The sequence below is a fragment of the Oncorhynchus keta genome, unplaced genomic scaffold, assembly GCF_023373465.1.
Source record: "Oncorhynchus keta strain PuntledgeMale-10-30-2019 unplaced genomic scaffold, Oket_V2 Un_scaffold_14044_pilon_pilon, whole genome shotgun sequence".
NCBI lineage: Eukaryota > Metazoa > Chordata > Actinopteri > Salmoniformes > Salmonidae > Oncorhynchus > Oncorhynchus keta.
The window spans coordinates 632,595-654,493 of record NW_026290781.1 but is presented as its reverse complement, the minus strand read 5'-3'; the positions used below and the strand labels follow the sequence as shown (position 1 = coordinate 654,493).

Below are 21,899 nucleotides of genomic sequence, written 5' to 3'. Positions count from 1 at the left end.
AACCTGACTAGTAATGTCCTCTTGTTCTACACTATATAACTCTATATCTAACCTGACTAGTAATGTCCTCTTGTTCTACACTATATAACTCTATATCTAACCTGACTAGTAATGTCCTCTTGTTCTACAGTATATAACTCTATATCTAACCTGACTAGTAATGTCCTCTATATCTAACCTGACTAGTAATGTCCTCTACATCTAACCTGACTAGTAATGTCCTCTTGTTCTACAGTATATAACTCTACATCTAACCTGACTAGTAATGTCCTCTTGTTCTACAGTATATAACTCTACATCTAACCTGACTAGTAATGTCCTCTACATCTAACCTGACTAGTAATGTCCTCTACATCTAACCTGACTAGTAATGTCCTCTACATCTAACCTGACTAGTAATGTCCTCTACATCTAACCTGACTAGTAATGTCCTCTACATCTAACCTGACTAGTAATGTCCTCTACATCTAACCTGACTAGTAATGTCCTCTTGTTCTACACTATATAACTCTATATCTAACCTGACTAGTAATGTCCTCTTGTTCTACACTATATAACTCTACATCTAACCTGACTAGTAATGTCCTCTTGTTTTACACTATATAACTCTATATCTAACCTGACTAGTAATGTCCTCTACATCTAACCTGACTAGTAATGTCCTCTTGTTTTACAGTATATAACTCTATATCTAACCTGACTAGTAATGTCCTCTTGTTCTACACTATATAACTCTATATCTAACCTGACTAGTAATGTCCTCTTGTTCTACACTATATAACTCTACATCTAACCTGACTAGTAATGTCCTCTACATCTAACCTGACTAGTAATGTCCTCTTGTTCTACACTATATAACTCTACATCTCTTTTCAGGTGCCATATTTGTGGACATCCATAAGGATCAACTCATTCGGAGGGTTACCAAGGTGATGCCCATCCTTCATGAGCTGTTCTATGAGAAGTTGTACCGTGACATCAGTATCAAAGATATGACCAGCCAGGACCAGATGGAACAGTTGTACCAGGCCCTAGAAGAAGCAGAAGACTCAAGAAGTGCGAAATTAGACTTTTACAGGATTCTACTGGATCTGGAACCTGACCTTGTCATTGACCTGGGTAAGAACCTCTCTACCTCTGGTTACATATCACTGGAATATAAACCTTATCTAGTCTATCACCTGGGTAAGAACCTCTCTTCTGGCTGAACTGGGTTGAGAGGAACCAGGCTTTGAGGGGTGACCAGTCCTCTCCTGGCTGTACTGGGTAGATGTTACACACGCCTCTATGAAGAGGGAACGCAACACCCTACTACAACTAAACTCTCCGTGAAGAGAAAAAGGTATGGACTGTAGGTGCAAGTAAGAATGACAACATGCAGAATGTGGTACCGTTTACAAGGACTTTATTCCTTTACACGGTAATATGGGGAAAAGGGGCTGGACGGAACCAAAGCAAAGAAAGTAAATCTCAAAACCTCCCCCCCCCCCCTCTCCTATCTTACCTGCCTACCCACTACTTACCTAATTTAGCACCACCTGGTGCCCTAACCAAAATACAGGGGGTGGTCCGCCCAGGTCTTACCTAGTGTGCCTAGACAGCGAATATGCTACGGGTATATGTATGCCCGCGGGCCTCTTGCCTAAGCACTCCCTAGGTGCCGTCCCCTTCTCCCCCTGGGAACAAATGAAACAGAATATTAAACCATTTTCAAACAAACTAACAAACGACATCAAATAAGCAACAAACTCACAAAATATACCAACTCTCAGCAAAATCAACCTCTAGCAAAATCTCTCAGAAAATCTCTACAAAAAAGATCTCCCTCCTGAACAGAACACTGGCTTTTATATAGCGTCTGAGGGAATGGGCGGGGTCAGCTCTCCAATTAGCCCTGGAGTCGACCAATCAGCTGCTTGAGGGATTTCCGGAAGCCATTTCCTGAAATAAACACATGCACAAACACAAACTACAACACATAAACTGGGGAACGTAACACGCCCACCACAAAAATTGCAAACCTAGTTTTGCAATAACAAAAGCCAACGTATCCCCAGTTAGTAAACCCGTGATAGAGCGTCAGCAACCATATTCACCGAGCCCTTCACATAAGCTATCTGTACAATATATCCTTGTACAATCTATCTTTGCACAATCAGAGCCCACCGCATAAGGCGGCGGTTCTGGTCGTACATTTGTTTCAAGAACACCAACGGATTATGGTCTGTGAAGACCATAACAGGCAAGGCACTGGAGCCCACATATACCTCAAAGAACTGTAAGGCAAGCAATAAAGCCAGCGTCTCTTGTTCAATAGTGGAGTACCTTGACTGACACGAATTGAACTTACGGGAGAAGAAACTGACGGGCCGATCCACTCAGTCTTCATCTTCCTGTAAGAGAACCGCACCCACCCCCACTATACTATCATCTACCTCCAACTTAAAAGGTTTGTCAAAGTTGGGGGCGGCAAGCACTGGGGCACTACAAAGTAGCGCTTTAGCGGACTCAAAAGCGTAGTTACAGTCCTTGGACCACTTGAATGGTACCTTGGGACTAAGCAGAGATGAAAGGGGAGCAACTACCATCGAGAAATTCTTACAGAATGTACGATAGTACCCTACCATCCCTAGGAATCTGCGCAACTGGCGGCGAGTAGTGGGAGCAGGAAAAGCAACAATTGCTTCCACTTTGCCAGTTACTGGGCGCACTTGACCTTGTCCCACTTGTTTCCCTAAGTAAGTCACTGTAGCCTTCCCAAACTCACACTTGGCCAAATTGAGGGTTAAAGAAGCCTTCTCCAACCGCTGAAACACACTTTTCAAAGTGGAGAGATGATCAGACCAAGTAGACGAATGAATCACCACATCGTCAAGGTACGCAGTACAATTTGGCACATCTTCAAACACAATGTTAACTAGCCGCTGAAAAGTAGCAGGTGCATTACACATGCCAAAGGGCATTACAGTGTATTGTACGAAGTTATCTGGCGTAACAAAAGCCGATATGTCAGAAGCTCGAGAGGTCAGAGGCACCTGCCAATAACCTTTTAACAAATCGAACTTACTAACGTAAGCAGCAGAACCAATTCTATCAATACAGTCATCTAAGCGAGGTATAGGAAAAGAATCAGACTTTGTAACTGCATTTACGCGACGATAGTCCGTACATAAACGGGACGTACCATCTGGCTTAGGAACAAGAATACATCGGGAACTCCAGGAGCTGTTACTGGGTTTTGCCATGTCATTCTGTAATAAATAAGCTACCTCACTTTTCATTACCTCCCTTTTCTTAGCATTAACCCGGTACGGATGCTGACGTATAGGAACAGCGTTCCCCACATCCACGTCATGTTCCAAGATGGATGTGCGACTTGGACTGTCCTGAAACACACTGAGAAAACTGTTTATCAACAGGATAAGATCCTTAGTTTGATCGCTATCCAAATGTTCCATTTGAGAGGGTAACTTCTTCAGCATCTCTGAATTACATAGGCGTTCACCTTGCTGTAACGTATGGCGTAACTCCAACCAGTCCTCCTTATCCTCATCTAGGTCCCAGCCAGGCTTCAGCACCACCGCAGCCACACTGGAGACGGCGGGCTGGACCGGCTTACTTGAGGAGCTGTCGGGAGAATCACGCACATAATATGTTTTCAGCATGTTAACATGACACACACGGGAAGAGCGCCTTCGATCTGGTGTCTTTATCACATAATTGGTGTCATTGAGTTTTCTTCCACCAGATATGGTCCAGAAAAACGTGCTGACAGAGATGAGCCAGGGATTGGCAACAAAACTAAAACTTGATCCCCTGGTGCAAATGAACGGCCAACAGCCTTTTTGTCATAATGCAACTTCATGCGTTTTTGAGACGAGGAGAGAGACTTTTGGGCTAACGCACATGCGGCGTGCAGTCTCTCGCATCTTACTGTCATAATCCAACACATTTTTAGGGGCGCTACTGGGTGTAGGAGATAAGATATGCTCCTTCAAAACTTTCAGCGGACCCCGTGGGGTGTGTCCAAACACAAGGTCAGCAGGGCTGAACCCTAAGGACTCTTGTATCGTTTCCCTTATAGCAAATAGGACAAAGGGCACCCCCTCATCCCAATCAGTACTGGTTTTCATACAATACTTGCGTAGCATTGCCTTCAGTGTCTGATGCCAGCGTTCTAGAGCCCCTTGACTCTCTGGATGATACGGACTGGAGACCTGATGGGAAATACAATGTCTTTAAGACATTTGAAAACAGTTTAGACATGAAGTTGGATCCCTGATCAGTTTGGATTACTTTAGGGAGTCCAAACGTAGAGAAGAACTTCACCAGTGCCTTCACCACAGTCTTAGCCGTTATAGTACGGAGAGGAATAGCCTCTGGGTATCGAGTAGCACTGCACATTATTGTTAGTAGGAACTGGTTACCTGACCTGGTTTTCGGCAATGGACCAACACAATCAATTATCACTCTTTCAAACGGTTCCCCCACCACAGGAATCGGGCAGAGCGGCGCTCGAGGAACTGTTTGATTCACTTTCCCAGTGAGTTGACATATGTGACATGTTTTACAAAATTGGACCACGTCAACCTTCAAACCTGGCCAGAAGAAATGACGAAGGACCCGGTTATAAGTCTTTGTGATCCCCAAGTGTCCAGACCACGCCTGGTCATGGGCGAGTGACAGCACCTGGTGTAGGAACAACCACTTGACACACTTCACTCCAGTCATTAATGGTGTCATGAGATGCCCATTTACGCATCAAAACTCCTGCTTCCATAAAGTAAGTGGTCTCTAGTTTTAGCTTCCCCAATGGAAATTACCGAAGCAAAACACTTGCAAAGACTGGTCTTCTTTTGACATTCAATCACCTTCTCGGGGTGACAGACAAAAGAATGTCATGTAACTGGGGCACAATTTCGTTTTCCCCTGCCTTAGTTTTTACGGGGTAAAACTGTCGGCATTGCAGAAGGCTCGGGGCATTGTCTTCTACCTCAACATTCTCAAAAATGGAACTAGCCAAATCCACCACATCTCCTAGCTTGCGAGATTGTGCCCTCGTTAACACACAAGCAGGAAAAACATGTGGAAATGCTTGAACCAATTTCTCATCTGTAGTTCTGATTTCTGGCTTGTCTACTACCTCTAACACAGGAGTGACATTACCACCAGCAATATCATTCCCTAGTAGCAATGTGACTCCTTTTACTGGCAGTGTAGACACTACACCAACACAGAAACATCCTGATACCAAGTCTGACACTAAGTGGACCCAGTGTAATGGTACAGGTACTGTTTTTGTCTCTATCCCCTGTAATATGACATGTGAGCCACAATACGTTTCAGGAGACCAGGGTAAAGCATCAGTAACGATTACTGATTGCGCCGCCCCGGTGTCTCGTAGGATTTGGATAGGCTTTTGATCAGCTTGTTCTCCTGTTAAGGAAACACAACCGGCAGAGATAAATGGAGCATAGACAGGATCCGGTTTCTCAAATGGTGAATCAATGTACTGGGTACACCAGAGGAACCAGGCTCTGAGAGGTGACCAGTCCTCTACTGGCTGTACTGGGTAGAGAGGAACCAGGCTCTGAGGGGTGGCCAGTCCTCTACTGGCTGTACTGGGTAGGGAGGAACCAGGCTCTGAGGGGTGGCCAGTCCTGTACTGGGTAGAGAGGAACCAGGCTCTGAGGGGTGGCCAGTCCTCTACTGACTGTACTGGGTAGGGAGGAACCAGGCTCTGAGGGGTGGCCAGTCCTGTACTGGGTAGAGAGGAACCAGGCTCTGAGGGGTGACCAGTCCTCTACTGGCTGTACTGGGTAGAGAGGAACCAGGCTCTGAGGGGTGACCAGTCCTCTACTGGCTGTACTGAGTAGAGAGGAACCAGGCTCTGAGGGGTGACCAGTCCTCTACTGGCTGTACTGGGTAGAGAGGAACCAGGCACTGAGGGGTAACCAGTCCTCTACTGGCTGTATACCTTATATACATACAGTGGGGAGAACACATATTTAATACTCTGCCGATTTTGCAGGTTTTCCCACTTACAAAGCATGTAGAGGTCTGTAATGTTTATCATAGGTACACTTCAACTGTGAGAGACGGAATCTAAAACAAAAATCCAGATGATCACATTGTATGATTTTTAAGTAATTAATTAGCATTTTATTGCATGACATAAATTAGACATCTACGTGCTTTGTAAGTAGGAAAACCTGCAAAATCGGCAGTGTATTAAATACCTGTTCTCCCCACTGTATATGAACTCAGCAAAAAAAGAAATGTCCTCACTGTCAACTGCTTTTATTTTCAGCAAAGTTGACATGTGTAAATATTTGTATAAACATAACAAGATTCAACAACTGAGACATAAACTGAGCAAGTTTCACAGACATGTGACTAACTGAAATGGAATAATGTGTCCCTGAACAAAGGGGGGTCAATATCAAAAGTAACAGTCAGTATCTGGTGTGGCCACCAGCTGCATTAAGTACTGCAGTGCATCTCCTCCTCATGGACTGCAACAGATTTGCCAGCTCTTGCTGTGAGATGTTACCCCACTCTTCCACCAAGGCACCTGCGAGTTCCCGGACATTTCTGGGGGAATGGCCCTAGTCCTCACCCTCCGATCCAACAGGTCCCAGACATGCTCAATGGGATTGAGATCCGGGCTCTTCGTTGGCCATGGCAGAACACTGACATTCCTGTCTTGCAGGAAATCATGCACAGAACGAGCAGTATGGCTGGTGGCATTGTCATGCTGGAGGGTCATGTCAGGATGAGCCGGCAGGAAGGGTGCTACATGAGGGAGGAGGATGTCTTCCCTGTAACACACAGCATTGAGACTGCCTGCAATGACAACAAGCTGAGTCCGATGATGTGACACACCGCCCCAGTCCATGACAGACCATCCACCTCCAAATCGATCCCGCTCCAGAGTACAGGCCTCGGTGTAACGCTCATTCCTTCAACAATAAGCGATAATCCGACCATCACCCTGATGAGACAAAATCGTGACTCGTCAGTGAAGAGCACTTTTTGCCAATCCTGTCTGGTCCAGCGACGGTGGGTTTGTGCTCATAGGCAACGTTGTTGCCGGTGATGTCTGGCTGGTGAGGACCTGCCTTACAACAGGCCTACAGGTCCTCAGTCCAGCCTCTCTCAGCCTATTGCGGACAGTCTGAGCACTGATGGAGGGATTGTGCATTCCTGGTGTAACTCAGGCAGTTGTTGTTGCCATCCTGAAACCTGTCCCGTAGGTGTGATGTTCGGATGTACCGATCCTGTACAGGTGTTACACGTGGTCTGCCACTGCGAGGACAATCAGCTGTCCGTCCTGTCTCTCTGTAGCGCTGTCTTAAGCGTCTCACAGTACGGACGTTGCAATTTATTGCCCTGGCCACATCTGCAGTCCTCATGCCTCCTTGCAGCATGCCCAAGGCACGTTCACGCAGATGAGCAGGGACCCTGGGCATCTTTTATGTTTTTCAGAGTCAGTAGAAAGGCCTCTTTTGTGTCCTAAGTTTTCATAACTGTGGCCTTAATTGCCTACTGTCTGTAAGTTTTTAGTGTTTTAATGACCGTTCCACAGGTGCATGTTCATTAATTGTTTATGGTTCGTTGAACAAGCATGGGAAACAGCATAGCCTAGTGGTTAGAGTGTTGGACTAGTAACCGAAAAGTTGCAAGTTCGATTCCCCGAGTTGACATGGGAAACATCTGACATTCTGCTCCTGAACAAGGCAGTTAACCCACTGTTCCTAGGCTGTCATTGAAAATAAGAATTTGTTCTTAACTGACTTGCCTAGTTAAATAAAAGGTTAAAGTAAGATAAAAATGTAAACAATGAAGATATGTGAAGTTATTTGGTTTTTACAAATTATCTTTCAAAGAACAAGTCCTGAGAAAGGGACAATTCTTTTTTTGCTGAGTTTAAAAAGCCTTCCTGTATTCTGACGAGAGCACTCCGACTAGAGCACTCCGACTAGATTCTGACTAGAGCATTCCCGACTAGAGCATTCCCGACTAGAGCCTGGTCAGTTAACATGAACAGGTATGGGTTATGGATGAACAGTTAAGGCTGTCCCAAATCCCTGTGATTCACATAAAGAAAATAAGTATATAACTCTACATCTAACCTGACTAGTAATGTCCTCTACATCTAACCTGACTAGTAATGTTCTCTACATCAAACCTGACTAGTAATGTCCTCTACATCAAACCTGACTAGTAAATGTCCTCTACATCTAACCTGACTAGTAAATGTCCTCTACATCTAACCTGACTAGTAAATGTCCTCTACATCTAACCTGACTAGTAATGTCCTCTACATCTAACCTGACTAGTAATGTCCTCTACATCTAACCTGACTAGTAATGTCCTCTACATCTAACCTGACTAGTAATGTCCTCTACATCTAACCTGACTAGTAATGTCCTCTACATCTAACCTGACTAGTAATGTCCTCTACATCTAACCTGACTAGTAATGTCCTCTACATCTAACCTGACTAGTAATGTCCTCTACATCTAACCTGACTAGTAAATGTCCTCTACATCTAACCTGACTAGTAAATGTCCTCTACATCTAACCTGACTAGTAAATGTCCTCTACATCTAACCTGACTAGTAAATGTCCTCTACATCAAACCTGACTAGTAAATGTCCTCTACATCAAACCTGACTAGTAAATGTCCTCTACATCTAACCTGACTAGTAATGTCCTCTACATCTAACCTGACTAGTAATGTCCTCTACATCTAACCTGACTAGTAATGTCCTCTACATCTAACCTGACTAGTAATGTCCTCTACATCTAACCTGACTAGTAATGTCCTCTACATCTAACCTGACTAGTAATGTCCTCTACATCTAACCTGACTAGTAATGTCCTCTACATCTAACCTGACTAGTAATGTCCTCTACATCTAACCTGACTAGTAATGTCCTCTACATCTAACCTGACTAGTAATGTCCTCTACATCTAACCTGACTAGTAATGTCCTCTTGTTCTACACTATATAACTCTACATCTCTTTTCAGGTGCCATATTTGTGGACATCCATAAGGATCAACTCATTCGGAGGGTTACCAAGGTGATGCCCATCCTTCATGAGCTGTTCTATGAGAAGTTGTACCGTGACATCAGTATCAAAGATATGACCAGCCAGGACCAGATGGAACAGTTGTACCAGGCCCTAGAAGAAGCAGAAGACTCAAGAAGTGCGAAATTAGACTTTTACAGGATTCTACTGGATCTGGAACCTGACCTTGTCATTGACCTGGGTAAGAACCTCTCTACCTCTGGTTACATATCACTGGAATATAAACCTTATCTAGTCTATCACCTGGGTAAGAACCTCTCTTCTGGCTGAACTGGGTTGAGAGGAACCAGGCTTTGAGGGGTGACCAGTCCTCTCCTGGCTGTACTGGGTAGATGTTACACACGCCTCTATGAAGAGGGAACGCAACACCCTACTACAACTAAACTCTCCGTGAAGAGAAAAAGGTATGGACTGTAGGTGCAAGTAAGAATGACAACATGCAGAATGTGGTACCGTTTACAAGGACTTTATTCCTTTACACGGTAATATGGGGAAAAGGGGCTGGACGGAACCAAAGCAAAGAAAGTAAATCTCAAAACCTCCCCCCCCCTCTCCTATCTTACCTGCCTACCCACTACTTACCTAATTTAGCACCACCTGGTGCCCTAACCAAAATACAGGGGGTGGTCCGCCCAGGTCTTACCTAGTGTGCCTAGACAGCGAATATGCTACGGGTATATGTATGCCCGCGGGCCTCTTGCCTAAGCACTCCCTAGGTGCCGTCCCCTTCTCCCCCTGGGAACAAATGAAACAGAATATTAAACCATTTTCAAACAAACTAACAAACGACATCAAATAAGCAACAAACTCACAAAATATACCAACTCTCAGCAAAATCAACCTCTAGCAAAATCTCTCAGAAAATCTCTACAAAAAGATCTCCCTCCTGAACAGAACACTGGCTTTTATATAGCGTCTGAGGGAATGGGCGGGGTCAGCTCTCAATTAGCCCTGGAGTCGACCAATCAGCTGCTTGAGGATTTCCGGAAGCCATTTCCTGAAATAAACACATGCACAAACACAAACTACAACACATAAACTGGGGAACGTAACACGCCCACCACAAAATTGCAAACCTAGTTTTGCAATAACAAAAGCCAACGTATCCCCAGTTAGTAAACCCGTGATAGAGCGTCAGCAACCATATTCACCGAGCCCTTCACATAAGCTATCTGTACAATATATCCTTGTACAATCTATCTTTGCACAATCAGAGCCCACCGCATAAGGCGGCGGTTCTGGTCGTACATTTGTTTCAAGAACACCAACGGATTATGGTCTGTGAAGACCATAACAGGCAAGGCACTGGAGCCCACATATACCTCAAAGAACTGTAAGGCAAGCAATAAAGCCAGCGTCTCTTGTTCAATAGTGGAGTACCTTGACTGACACGAATTGAACTTACGGGAGAAGAAACTGACGGGCCGATCCACTCAGTCTTCATCTTCCTGTAAGAGAACCGCACCCACCCCCACTATACTATCATCTACCTCCAACTTAAAAGGTTTGTCAAAGTTGGGGGCGGCAAGCACTGGGGCACTACAAAGTAGCGCTTTAGCGGACTCAAAAGCGTAGTTACAGTCCTTGGACCACTTGAATGGTACCTTGGGACTAAGCAGAGATGAAAGGGGAGCAACTACCATCGAGAAATTCTTACAGAATGTACGATAGTACCCTACCATCCCTAGGAATCTGCGCAACTGGCGGCGAGTAGTGGGAGCAGGAAAAGCAACAATTGCTTCCACTTTGCCAGTTACTGGGCGCACTTGACCTTGTCCCACTTGTTTCCCTAAGTAAGTCACTGTAGCCTTCCCAAACTCACACTTGGCCAAATTGAGGGTTAAAGAAGCCTTCTCCAACCGCTGAAACACACTTTTCAAAGTGGAGAGATGATCAGACCAAGTAGACGAATGAATCACCACATCGTCAAGGTACGCAGTACAATTTGGCACATCTTCAAACACAATGTTAACTAGCCGCTGAAAAGTAGCAGGTGCATTACACATGCCAAAGGGCATTACAGTGTATTGTACGAAGTTATCTGGCGTAACAAAAGCCGATATGTCAGAAGCTCGAGAGGTCAGAGGCACCTGCCAATAACCTTTTAACAAATCGAACTTACTAACGTAAGCAGCAGAACCAATTCTATCAATACAGTCATCTAAGCGAGGTATAGGAAAAGAATCAGACTTTGTAACTGCATTTACGCGACGATAGTCCGTACATAAACGGGACGTACCATCTGGCTTAGGAACAAGAATACATCGGGAACTCCAGGAGCTGTTACTGGGTTTTGCCATGTCATTCTGTAATAAATAAGCTACCTCACTTTTCATTACCTCCCTTTTCTTAGCATTAACCCGGTACGGATGCTGACGTATAGGAACAGCGTTCCCCACATCCACGTCATGTTCCAAGATGGATGTGCGACTTGGACTGTCCTGAAACACACTGAGAAAACTGTTTATCAACAGGATAAGATCCTTAGTTTGATCGCTATCCAAATGTTCCATTTGAGAGGGTAACTTCTTCAGCATCTCTGAATTACATAGGCGTTCACCTTGCTGTAACGTATGGCGTAACTCCAACCAGTCCTCCTTATCCTCATCTAGGTCCCAGCCAGGCTTCAGCACCACCGCAGCCACACTGGAGACGGCGGGCTGGACCGGCTTACTTGAGGAGCTGTCGGGAGAATCACGCACATAATATGTTTTCAGCATGTTAACATGACACACACAGGAAGAACGCCTTCGATCTGGTGTCTTTATCACATAATTGGTGTCATTGAGTTTTCTTCCACCAGATATGGTCCAGAAAAACGTGCTGACAGAGATGAGCCAGGGATTGGCAACAAAACTAAAACTTGATCCCCTGGTGCAAATGAACGGCCAACAGCCTTTTTGTCATAATGCAACTTCATGCGTTTTTGAGACGAGGAGAGAGACTTTTGGGCTAACGCGCATGCGGCGTGCAGTCTCTCCCGCATCTTACTGTCATAATCCAACACATTTTTAGGGGCGCTACTGGGTGTAGGAGATAAGATATGCTCCTTCAAAACTTTCAGCGGACCCCGTGGGGTGTGTCCAAACACAAGGTCAGCAGGGCTGAACCCTAAGGACTCTTGTATCGTTTCCCTTATAGCAAATAGGACAAAGGGCACCCCCTCATCCCAATCAGTACTGGTATCCATACAATACTTGCGTAGCATTGCCTTCAGTGTCTGATGCCAGCGTTCTAGAGCCCCTTGACTCTCTGGATGATACGGACTGGAGACCTGATGGGAAATACACAATGTCTTTAAGACATTTGAAAACAGTTTAGACATGAAGTTGGATCCCTGATCAGTTTGGATTACTTTAGGGAGTCCAAACGTAGAGAAGAACTTCACCAGTGCCTTCACCACAGTCTTAGCCGTTATAGTACGGAGAGGAATAGCCTCTGGGTATCGAGTAGCACTGCACATTATTGTTAGTAGGAACTGGTTACCTGACCTGGTTTTCGGCAATGGACCAACAATCAATTATCACTCTTTCAAACGGTTCCCCCACCACAGGAATCGGGCAGAGCGGCGCTCGAGGAACTGTTTGATTCACTTTCCCAGTGAGTTGACATATGTGACATGTTTTACAAAATTGGACCACGTCAACCTTCAAACCTGGCCAGAAGAAATGACGAAGGACCCGGTTATAAGTCTTTGTGATCCCCAAGTGTCCAGACCACGCCTGGTCATGGGCGAGTGACAGCACCTGGTGTAGGAACAACCACTTGACACACTTCACTCCAGTCATTAATGGTGTCATGAGATGCCCATTTACGCATCAAAACTCCTGCTTCCATAAAGTAAGTGGTCTCTAGTTTTAGCTTCCCCAATGGAAATTACCGAAGCAAAACACTTGCAAAGACTGGTCTTCTTTTTGACATTCAATCACCTTCTCGGGGGTGACAGACAAAAGAATGTCATGTAACTGGGGCACAATTTCGTTTTCCCCTGCCTTAGTTTTTACGGGGGTAAAAACTGTCGGCATTGCAGAAGGCTCGGGGCAATGTCTTCTACCTCAACATTCTCAAAAATGGAACTAGCCAAATCCACCACATCTCCTAGCTTGCGAGATTGTGCCCTCGTTAACACACAAGCAGGAAAAACATGTGGAAATGCTTGAACCAATTTCTCATCTGTAGTTCTGATTTCTGGCTTGTCTACTACCTCTAACACAGGAGTGACATTACCACCAGCAATATCATTCCCTAGTAGCAATGTGACTCCTTTTACTGGCAGTGTAGACACTACACCAACACAGAAACGTCCTGATACCAAGTCTGACACTAAGTGGACCCAGTGTAATGGTACAGGTACTGTTTTTGTCTCTATCCCCTGTAATATGACATGTGAGCCACAATACGTTTCAGGAGACCAGGGTAAAGCATCAGTAACGATTACTGACTGCGCCGCCCCGGTGTCTCGTAGGATTTGGATAGGCTTTTGATCAGCTTGTTCTCCTGTTAAGGAAACACAACCGGCAGAGATAAATGGAGCATAGACATGATCCGGTTTCTCAAATGGTGAATCAATAACTCGATCCAAGGGACGAGCCAAAGACTTGACTAAACCCAAACTTTTCAGTTTTGGGGGCGGTGACTGGGACTGTTGCGGTTTATTTTTCAAAACTGGGCAGTCCGCAATCACGTGACCCTTTTGGTGACAGTAAAAACATTCACGGATTTCATGAAAAGGCTTAGGGTTGTCAGCGGTAAAGCGACCTGAACGAGGAACTGATGACGTAATCGTCCGGCCTTCAAAACGAGGTGCACCAAAGACAGTCTTGTGTGTCAAAGCGTACCCATCTGCCAACACTGCTGCTTGGGCCAATGTCACCACTTTCTGTTCATTTAAATGAACTACAATTCTATCTGGGAGGTTGCTTTTAAAGTCCTCCAACAGCATCAACTCCCAAATATCAGCAAAGGTGTTAGCTTTACTGGCTGAACACCAGCGACTAAACAGAGACTCTTTGTCCCTAGCAAATTCAACAAATGTACGGTGAGAGGGTTTCTTGTGGTTCCTGAAGCGCTGTCTATAAGCTTCAGGCACCAACTCATAAGCCCGCAACACTGTAGTTTTAACCATATCGTAGTGTAAACTGTCTTCCAGGGAGAGAGCAGCTACTACTTCCTGAGCTTTCCCAGACAATTTACATTGTATCAGGAGCGGCCAAACCTTGAGTGGCCAATGCAGCGCAGCGGCCACACGCTCAAACGCAGAGAAATAATAATCAACTTCCGACTCTCGGAATGGAGGGACTAAAGCTATGTTTTTACTCACATCGAAGTGGGCTTGATGATGAGCAGCTTGTGGAGTCACACTGGAGGCAGCATCTAGCTCCAGTTGTCGGATCCTCACCTCCTTGTCAGCTTCTATTTTCCTAATTTCAAGTTCAAAATCATCCGTCTCTCTTTATCTTTTTGCTCCATTTCTAACCGAGCCAGCCTCACCTTCAGCCTAGCAGTCCCATCTGAACTACCCGAAGCAGAAGATCGAATCGGGGCAATGTAAAGGGGGTACGAGGAACCCCTTCCTCCGCCCTGTCCTCTGACTTGGCATCAGAAGGTCTACCAGTCTCCTCTCCTTGCAATGAGAGAATCCGTTCTCTCACTAAACCCTCCCTGACTAGTACCAAAAGCTCAGCCTTTAGGACTTTCTCAGGGACAACAAATCCATAATGGTCAGCTATAGCTACAAGGTCTACTTTATGAAACCTACCCAAACAATCAATAGAGGGCGCTTCAAAAAACTTGGAGATGGCTGATGCAGCCATCTTATATACAATGCAGTCTCCTGAACACACTAACTAAACAAGTCATCCAAACTCACAACCTACCATCACACCTCAATCACTAACCATACAGAGCTCAGAGCAGCAGGGTCCGGTGGGTTTAATGGAAAAATCCCGGATGAGCCCCCATTACGTTACGCACGCCTCTATGAAGAGGGAACGCAACACCCTGCTACAACTAAACTCTCCGTGAAGAGAAAAAGGTATGGACTGTAGGTGCAAGTAAGAATGACAACATGCAGAATGTGGTACCGTTTACAAGGACTTTATTCCTTTACACGGTAATATGGGGAAAAGGGGCTGGACGGAACCAAAGCAAAGAAAGTAAATCTCAAACCCCCCTCTCCTATCTTACCTGCCTACCCACTACTTACCTAATTTAGCACCACCTGGTGCCCTAACCAAAATACAGGGGGTGGTCCGCCCAGGTCTTACCTAGTGTGCCTAGACAGCGAATATGCTACGGGTATATGTATGCCCGCGGGCCTCTTGCCTAAGCACTCCCTAGGTGCCGTCCCCTTCTCCCCTGGGAACAAATGAAACAGAATATTAAACCATTTTCAAACAAACTAACAAACGACATCAAATAAGCAACAAACTCACAAAATATACCAACTCTCAGCAAAATCAACCTCTAGCAAAATCTCTCAGAAAATCTCTACAAAAAAGATCTCCCTCCTGAACAGAACACTGGCTTTTATATAGCGTCTGAGGGAATGGGCGGGGTCAGCTCTCCAATTAGCCCTGGAGTCGACCAATCAGCTGCTTGAGGGATTTCCGGAAGCCATTTCCTGAAATAAACACATGCACAAACACAAACTACAACACATAAACTGGGGAACGTAACAGTAGAGAGCAACCAGGCTCTGAGGGGTGACCAGTCCTCTACTGGCTGTACTGGGTAGAGAGGAACCAGGCTCTGAGGGGTGACCAGTCCTCTACTGGCTGTACTGGGTAGAGAGGAACCAGGCTCTGAGGGGTGACCAGTCCTCTACTGGCTGTACTGGGTAGAGAGGAACCAGGCTCTGAGGGGTGACCAGTCCTCTACTGGCTGAACTGGGTTGAGAGGAACCAGGCTCTGAGGGGTGACCAGTCCTCTAATGGCTGTACTGGGTAGACCAGAGGAACCAGGCTCTGAGGGGTGACCAGTCCTCTACTGGCTGAACTGGGTTGAGAGGAACCAGGCTCTGAGGGGTGACCAGTCCTCTACTGGCTGTACTGGGTACACCAGAGGAACCAGGCTCTGAGAGGTGACCAGTCCTCTACTGGCTGTACTGGGTAGAGAGGAACCAGGCTCTGAGGGGTGGCCAGTCCTCTACTGACTGTACTGGGTAGGGAGGAACCAGGCTCTGAGGGGTGGCCAGTCCTGTACTGGGTAGAGAGGAACCAGGCTCTGAGGGGTGACCAGTCCTCTACTGGCTGTACTGGGTAGAGAGGAACCAGGCTCTGAGGGGTGACCAGTCCTCTACTGGCTGTACTGGGTAGAGAGGAACCAGGCTCTGAGGGGTGGCCAGTCCTCTACTGGCTGTACTGAGTAGAGAGGAACCAGGCTCTGAGGGGTGACCAGTCCTCTACTGGCTGTACTGGGTAGAGAGGAACCAGGCACTGAGGGGTAACCAGTCCTCTACTGGCTGTATACCTTATATACATACAGTGGGGAGAACACATATTTAATACTCTGCCGATTTTGCAGGTTTTCCCACTTACAAAGCATGTAGAGGTCTGTAATGTTTATCATAGGTACACTTCAACTGTGAGAGACGGAATCTAAAACAAAAATCCAGATGATCACATTGTATGATTTTTAAGTAATTAATTAGCATTTTATTGCATGACATAAATTAGACATCTACATGCTTTGTAAGTAGGAAAACCTGCAAAATCAGCAGTGTATTAAATACCTGTTCTCCCCACTGTATATGAACTCAGCAAAAAAAGAAATGTCCTCACTGTCAACTGCTTTTATTTTCAGCAAAGTTGACATGTGTAAATATTTGTATAAACATAACAAGATTCAACAACTGAGACATAAACTGAACAAGTTCCACAGACATGTGACTAACAGAAATGGAATAATGTGTCCCTGAACAAAGGGGGGTCAATATCAAAAGTAACAGTCAGTATCTGGTGTGGCCACCAGCTGCATTAAGTACTGCAGTGCATCTCCTCCTCATGGACTGCAACAGATTTGCCAGCTCTTGCTGTGAGATGTTACCCCACTCTTCCACCAAGGCACCTGCGAGTTCCCGGACATTTCTGGGGGAATGGCCCTAGTCCTCACCCTCCGATCCAACAGGTCCTAGACATGCTCAATGGGATTGAGATCCGGGCTCTTCGCTGGCCATGGCAGAACACTGACATTCCTGTCTTGCAGGAAATCATGTACATAACGAGCAGTATGGCTGGTGGCATTGTCATGCTGGAGGGTCATGTCAGGATGAGCCGGCAGGAAGGGTGCTACATGAGGGAGGAGGATGTCTTCCCTGTAACACACAGCATTGAGACTGCCTGCAATGACAACAAGCTGAGTCCGATGATGTGACACACCGCCCCAGACCATGACGGACTATCCACATCGATCCCGCTCCAGAGTACAGGCCTCTGTGTAACGCTCATTCCTTCAACAATAAGCGATAATCCGACCATCACCCTGATGAGACAAAATCGTGACTCGTCAGTGAAGAGCACTTTTTGCCAATCCTGTCTGGTCCAGCGACGGTGGGTTTGTGCTCATAGGCGACGTTGTTGCCGGTGATGTCTGGCTGGTGAGGACCTGCCTTACAACAGGCCTACAGGTCCTCAGTCCAGCCTCTCTCAGCCTATTGCGGACAGTCTGAGCACTGATGGAGGGATTGTGCATTCCTGGTGTAACTCAGGCAGTTGTTGTTGCCATCCTGAAACCTGTCCCGTAGGTGTGATGTTAGGATGTACCGATCCTGTACAGGTGTTGTTACACGTGGTCTGCCACTGCGAGGACAATCAGCTGTCCGTCCTGTCTCCCTGTAGCGCTGTCTTAAGCGTCACACAGTACGGACGTTGCAATTTATTGCCCTGGCCACATCTGCAGTCCTCATGCCTCCTTGCAGCATGCCCAAGGCACGTTCACGCAGATGAGCAGGGACCCTGGGCATCTTTTATGTTTTTCAGAGTCAGTAGAAAGGCCTCTTTTGTGTCCTAAGTTTTCATAACTGTGGCCTTAATTGCCTACTGTCTGTAAGTTTTTAGTGTTTTAATGACCGTTCCACAGGTGCATGTTCATTAATTGTTTATGGTTCGTTGAACAAGCATGGGAAACAGCATAGCCTAGTGGTTAGAGTGTTGGACTAGTAACCGAAAAGTTGCAAGTTAGATTCCCCGAGTTGACATGGGAAACATCTGACATTCTGCTCCTGAACAAGGCAGTTAACCCACTGTTCCTAGGCTGTCATTGAAAATAAGAATTTGTTCTTAACTGACTTGCCTAGTTAAATAAAAGGTTAAAGTAAGATAAAAATGTAAACAATGAAGATATGTGAAGTTATTTGGTTTTTACAAATTATCTTTCAAAGAACAAGTCCTGAGAAAGGGACAATTCTTTTTTTGCTGAGTTTAAAAAGCCTTCCTGTATTCTGACGAGAGCACTCCGACTAGAGCACTCCGACTAGAGCACTCCGACTAGAGCACTCCGACTAGAGCACTCCGACTAGAGCACTCCGACTAGAGCATTCCCGACTAGAGCCTGGTCAGTTAAAATGAACAGGTATGGGTTATGGATGAACAGTTAAGGCTGTCCCAAATCCCTGTGATTCACATAAAGAAAATAAGTATATAACTCTACATCTAACCTGACTAATAATGTCCTCTACATCTAACCTGACTAGTAATGTCCTCTACATCTAACCTGACTAGTAATGTCCTCTACATCTAACCTGACTAGTAATGTCCTCTACATCAAACCTGACTAGTAATGTCCTCTACATCAAACCTGACTAGTAATGTCCTCTACATCAAACCTGACTAGTAATGTCCTCTACATCAAACCTGACTAGTAATGTCCTCTACATCAAACCTGACTAGTAATGTCCTCTACATCAAACCTGACTAGTAATGTCCTCTACATCAAACCTGACTAGTAATGTCCTCTACATCAAACCTGACTAGTAATGTCCTCTACATCAAACCTGACTAGTAATGTCCTCTACATCAAACCTGACTAGTAATGTCCTCTACATCAAACCTGACTAGTAATGTCCTCTACATCAAACCTGACTAGTAATGTCCTCTACATCAAACCTGACTAGTAATGTCCTCTACATCAAACCTGACTAGTAATGTCCTCTACATCAAACCTGACTAGTAATGTCCTCTACATCAAACCTGACTAGTAATGTCCTCTACATCAAACCTGACTAGTAATGTCCTCTACATCAAACCTGACTAGTAATGTCCTCTACATCAAACCTGACTAGTAATGTCCTCTACATCAAACCTGACTAGTAATGTCCTCTACATCAAACCTGACTAGTAATGTCCTCTACATCAAACCTGACTAGTAATGTCCTCTACATCAAACCTGACTAGTAATGTCCTCTTGTTCTACACTATATAACTCTACATCTCTTTTCAGGTGCCAGTTTTGTGGACGTCCATAAGGATCAACTCATTCGGAGGGTTACCAAGGTGATGCCCATCCTTCATGAGCTGTTCTATGAGAAGTTGTACCGTGACATCAGTATCAAAGAGATGACCAGACAGGACCAGATGGAACAGTTGTACCAGGCCCTAGAAGAAGCAGAAGACTCAAGAAGTGCGAAATTAGACTTTTACAGGATTCTACTGGATCTGGAACCTGACCTCGTCATCGACCTGGGTAAGAAACTCTCTACCTCTGTTACGAATCCCTTTTGTTCCGACAGTCCTAGGGGATGGTAATGAGACCCGTAACATAACTCAGGCAAATTATAATAGTGACCAAGTAAAAGTGTGAACGAAATAACCAGGACAACTGAATCTACCGTCAAACTCAGGGTTTATTGTAAAACACACGGTAATGGGGGGGAGCAGGAAAAGGGGCTGAGCTGGACCCAAGGAAAGAAACAATAAGTATTCAAAAACACCCCTAAGCTAGACTAGCCTACTTTAACAACAGCTAACTAACCAAAAATACAGTGGGTGGTCCGCCCAGTTCTAACTAGTGTATTTAACACACATCATCATTACACACGAGACAAAGCATCTGCCAACACATTATCAGAACCCTTTTAAGAGCAACCCTAGGGGGGATTGCGACCACAATATTACAATGAATACTAACAACAATAACAAAGTCAACCTTGCCAAAACAACAATCATGACACGAGACAAAGCATCTGCCAACACAGAACCCTTTTTGTGGCGGATCTCCAAATTATAATTCTGTACAATCAGCGCCCAGCGCATAAGGCGCTGGTTCTGGTTGTACATTCGGTGGAGAAAAACTAAGGGGTTATGGTCAGTATATACAATCACTGGTAGGGCACTGGAACCATAGTTTGTTTGACATTTATTAAATTTACGTGAAAAATAACATCCACTCCACTCTTGTCCTGCTGCAGTAGAACAGCACCAGCACCTCTGACATCCACCTCAAGTTTAAACGGTTGTTCAAAATCCAGAGCAGCAAGTACTACATATAGTATCACACAATCCATCCTCTTGATCAACCTCTTTGAACAGAACAGTGTTCGACAAATCTATCACGTCACCCTCTTGTCGTGCCTGAGCAGTAAGAGAGAGAGTGGTCACTTTTATCCAATACTTCCAATACGGGTACTACCTTTCCTCCGGCAATATCGTTACCCATTATAAAGGTCACACCTTTCACTGGCAACATAGGGCGTACCCCCACTCTGAATATTCCACTGATTAACTCAGAGTGTACTTTCACAAAGTGCAAATGCACTGGGACAAAACCCATTTCAATACCCTGCATTAACACACTGGAACCACAGTATGTATCGTCAGATAAGGGCAACACATCAGACAATATAAACGACTGCGCCGCACCAGTATCTCTAAGGATTTTAACCGGACGCTGAGACGCTTCGTCATTCGTTAGGGACACAAACCCCTCAAATGATGGTTCATAACTGCGGTCGACTGAGACTTTCAAACTACAGTTACCCTGAGGCAGCACGAAGAGGCATCCCTTGTTTGCGTTTTAGCAGGAAACAATCATTAATCATATGTCCTACTTTATGACAATAGAAACAGGGACGCTCATTCTTCTGGCGTGCTTGATATACTACTGCTGGCCGACTAGGGCTAAAGGTAGGAAACTCAGTGGCTCTACTCTCGGTTTGAGCCGAAAACACACTCTTGTGCGTCAACACAAACTCGTCTGCCAACACAGACGCTTCTGCCAGGGAGGATACTTTCTGTTCGTTTAGGTAAACTACAACTATAATGCAATTTTTAAACTCTTCCAACAAGATTAACTCACGGAGAGAGTTGAAATCAGTTACCTTACTAGCAGCATGCCATTTATCAAACAGATTTCCCTTGTCTCTAGCAAATTCCACATAAGTCTTACTAGAAGACTTTCTATGAGACCTAAATCTCTGTCGGTATGCCTCAGGCACAAGCTCATAGGCACGAAGAACAGTAGCTTTGACCACTTCATAATTCAAACTGTCCTCCAGAGGTAGCGCTGACATAACCTGTTGGGCTTTACCAGTTCATTTACACTGAAGTAATAGGCACCATACCTCTTCAGGTCATTTCAATGCTACGGCTATACGCTCAAATACACAAAAATAGGAGTCAACCTCCGACTCTCTGAACAAAGGTACTAAGGCAATCTGCCTACTAATGTCAAACGTGTTTGAGGACACAGCAGGTGAGGACGACTCGCTAACAGTGACAGTAGGACCGGAGGCTAGCCTCTCTGCCTCCAGTTCCATCTGGCGCATTTTAAACGTCATCTGCCTCTGTTCTTTATTTGCCTCAAT

General features: G+C 45.3%; 1 protein-coding gene across 2 annotated transcripts in view; it reads left to right on the top strand.

The window, feature by feature from the left end:
* The window catches only part of LOC127927422 (uncharacterized), a 55,039-nt gene that overhangs the window by 12,611 nt on the left and 20,529 nt on the right, over positions 1-21,899 (top strand). Inside the window, exons 2-3 of one of the 2 annotated variants that reach the window (XM_052513792.1) lie at positions 9,039-9,281; positions 19,538-19,780. In XM_052513792.1, coding sequence (XP_052369752.1) covers positions 9,039-9,281; positions 19,538-19,780 — 486 coding nt within the window. Of the gene's footprint in view, positions 1-876; positions 1,120-9,038; positions 9,282-19,537; positions 19,781-21,899 lie in introns of both variants that reach the window. The other variant, XM_052513791.1, reaches the window with a different exon arrangement.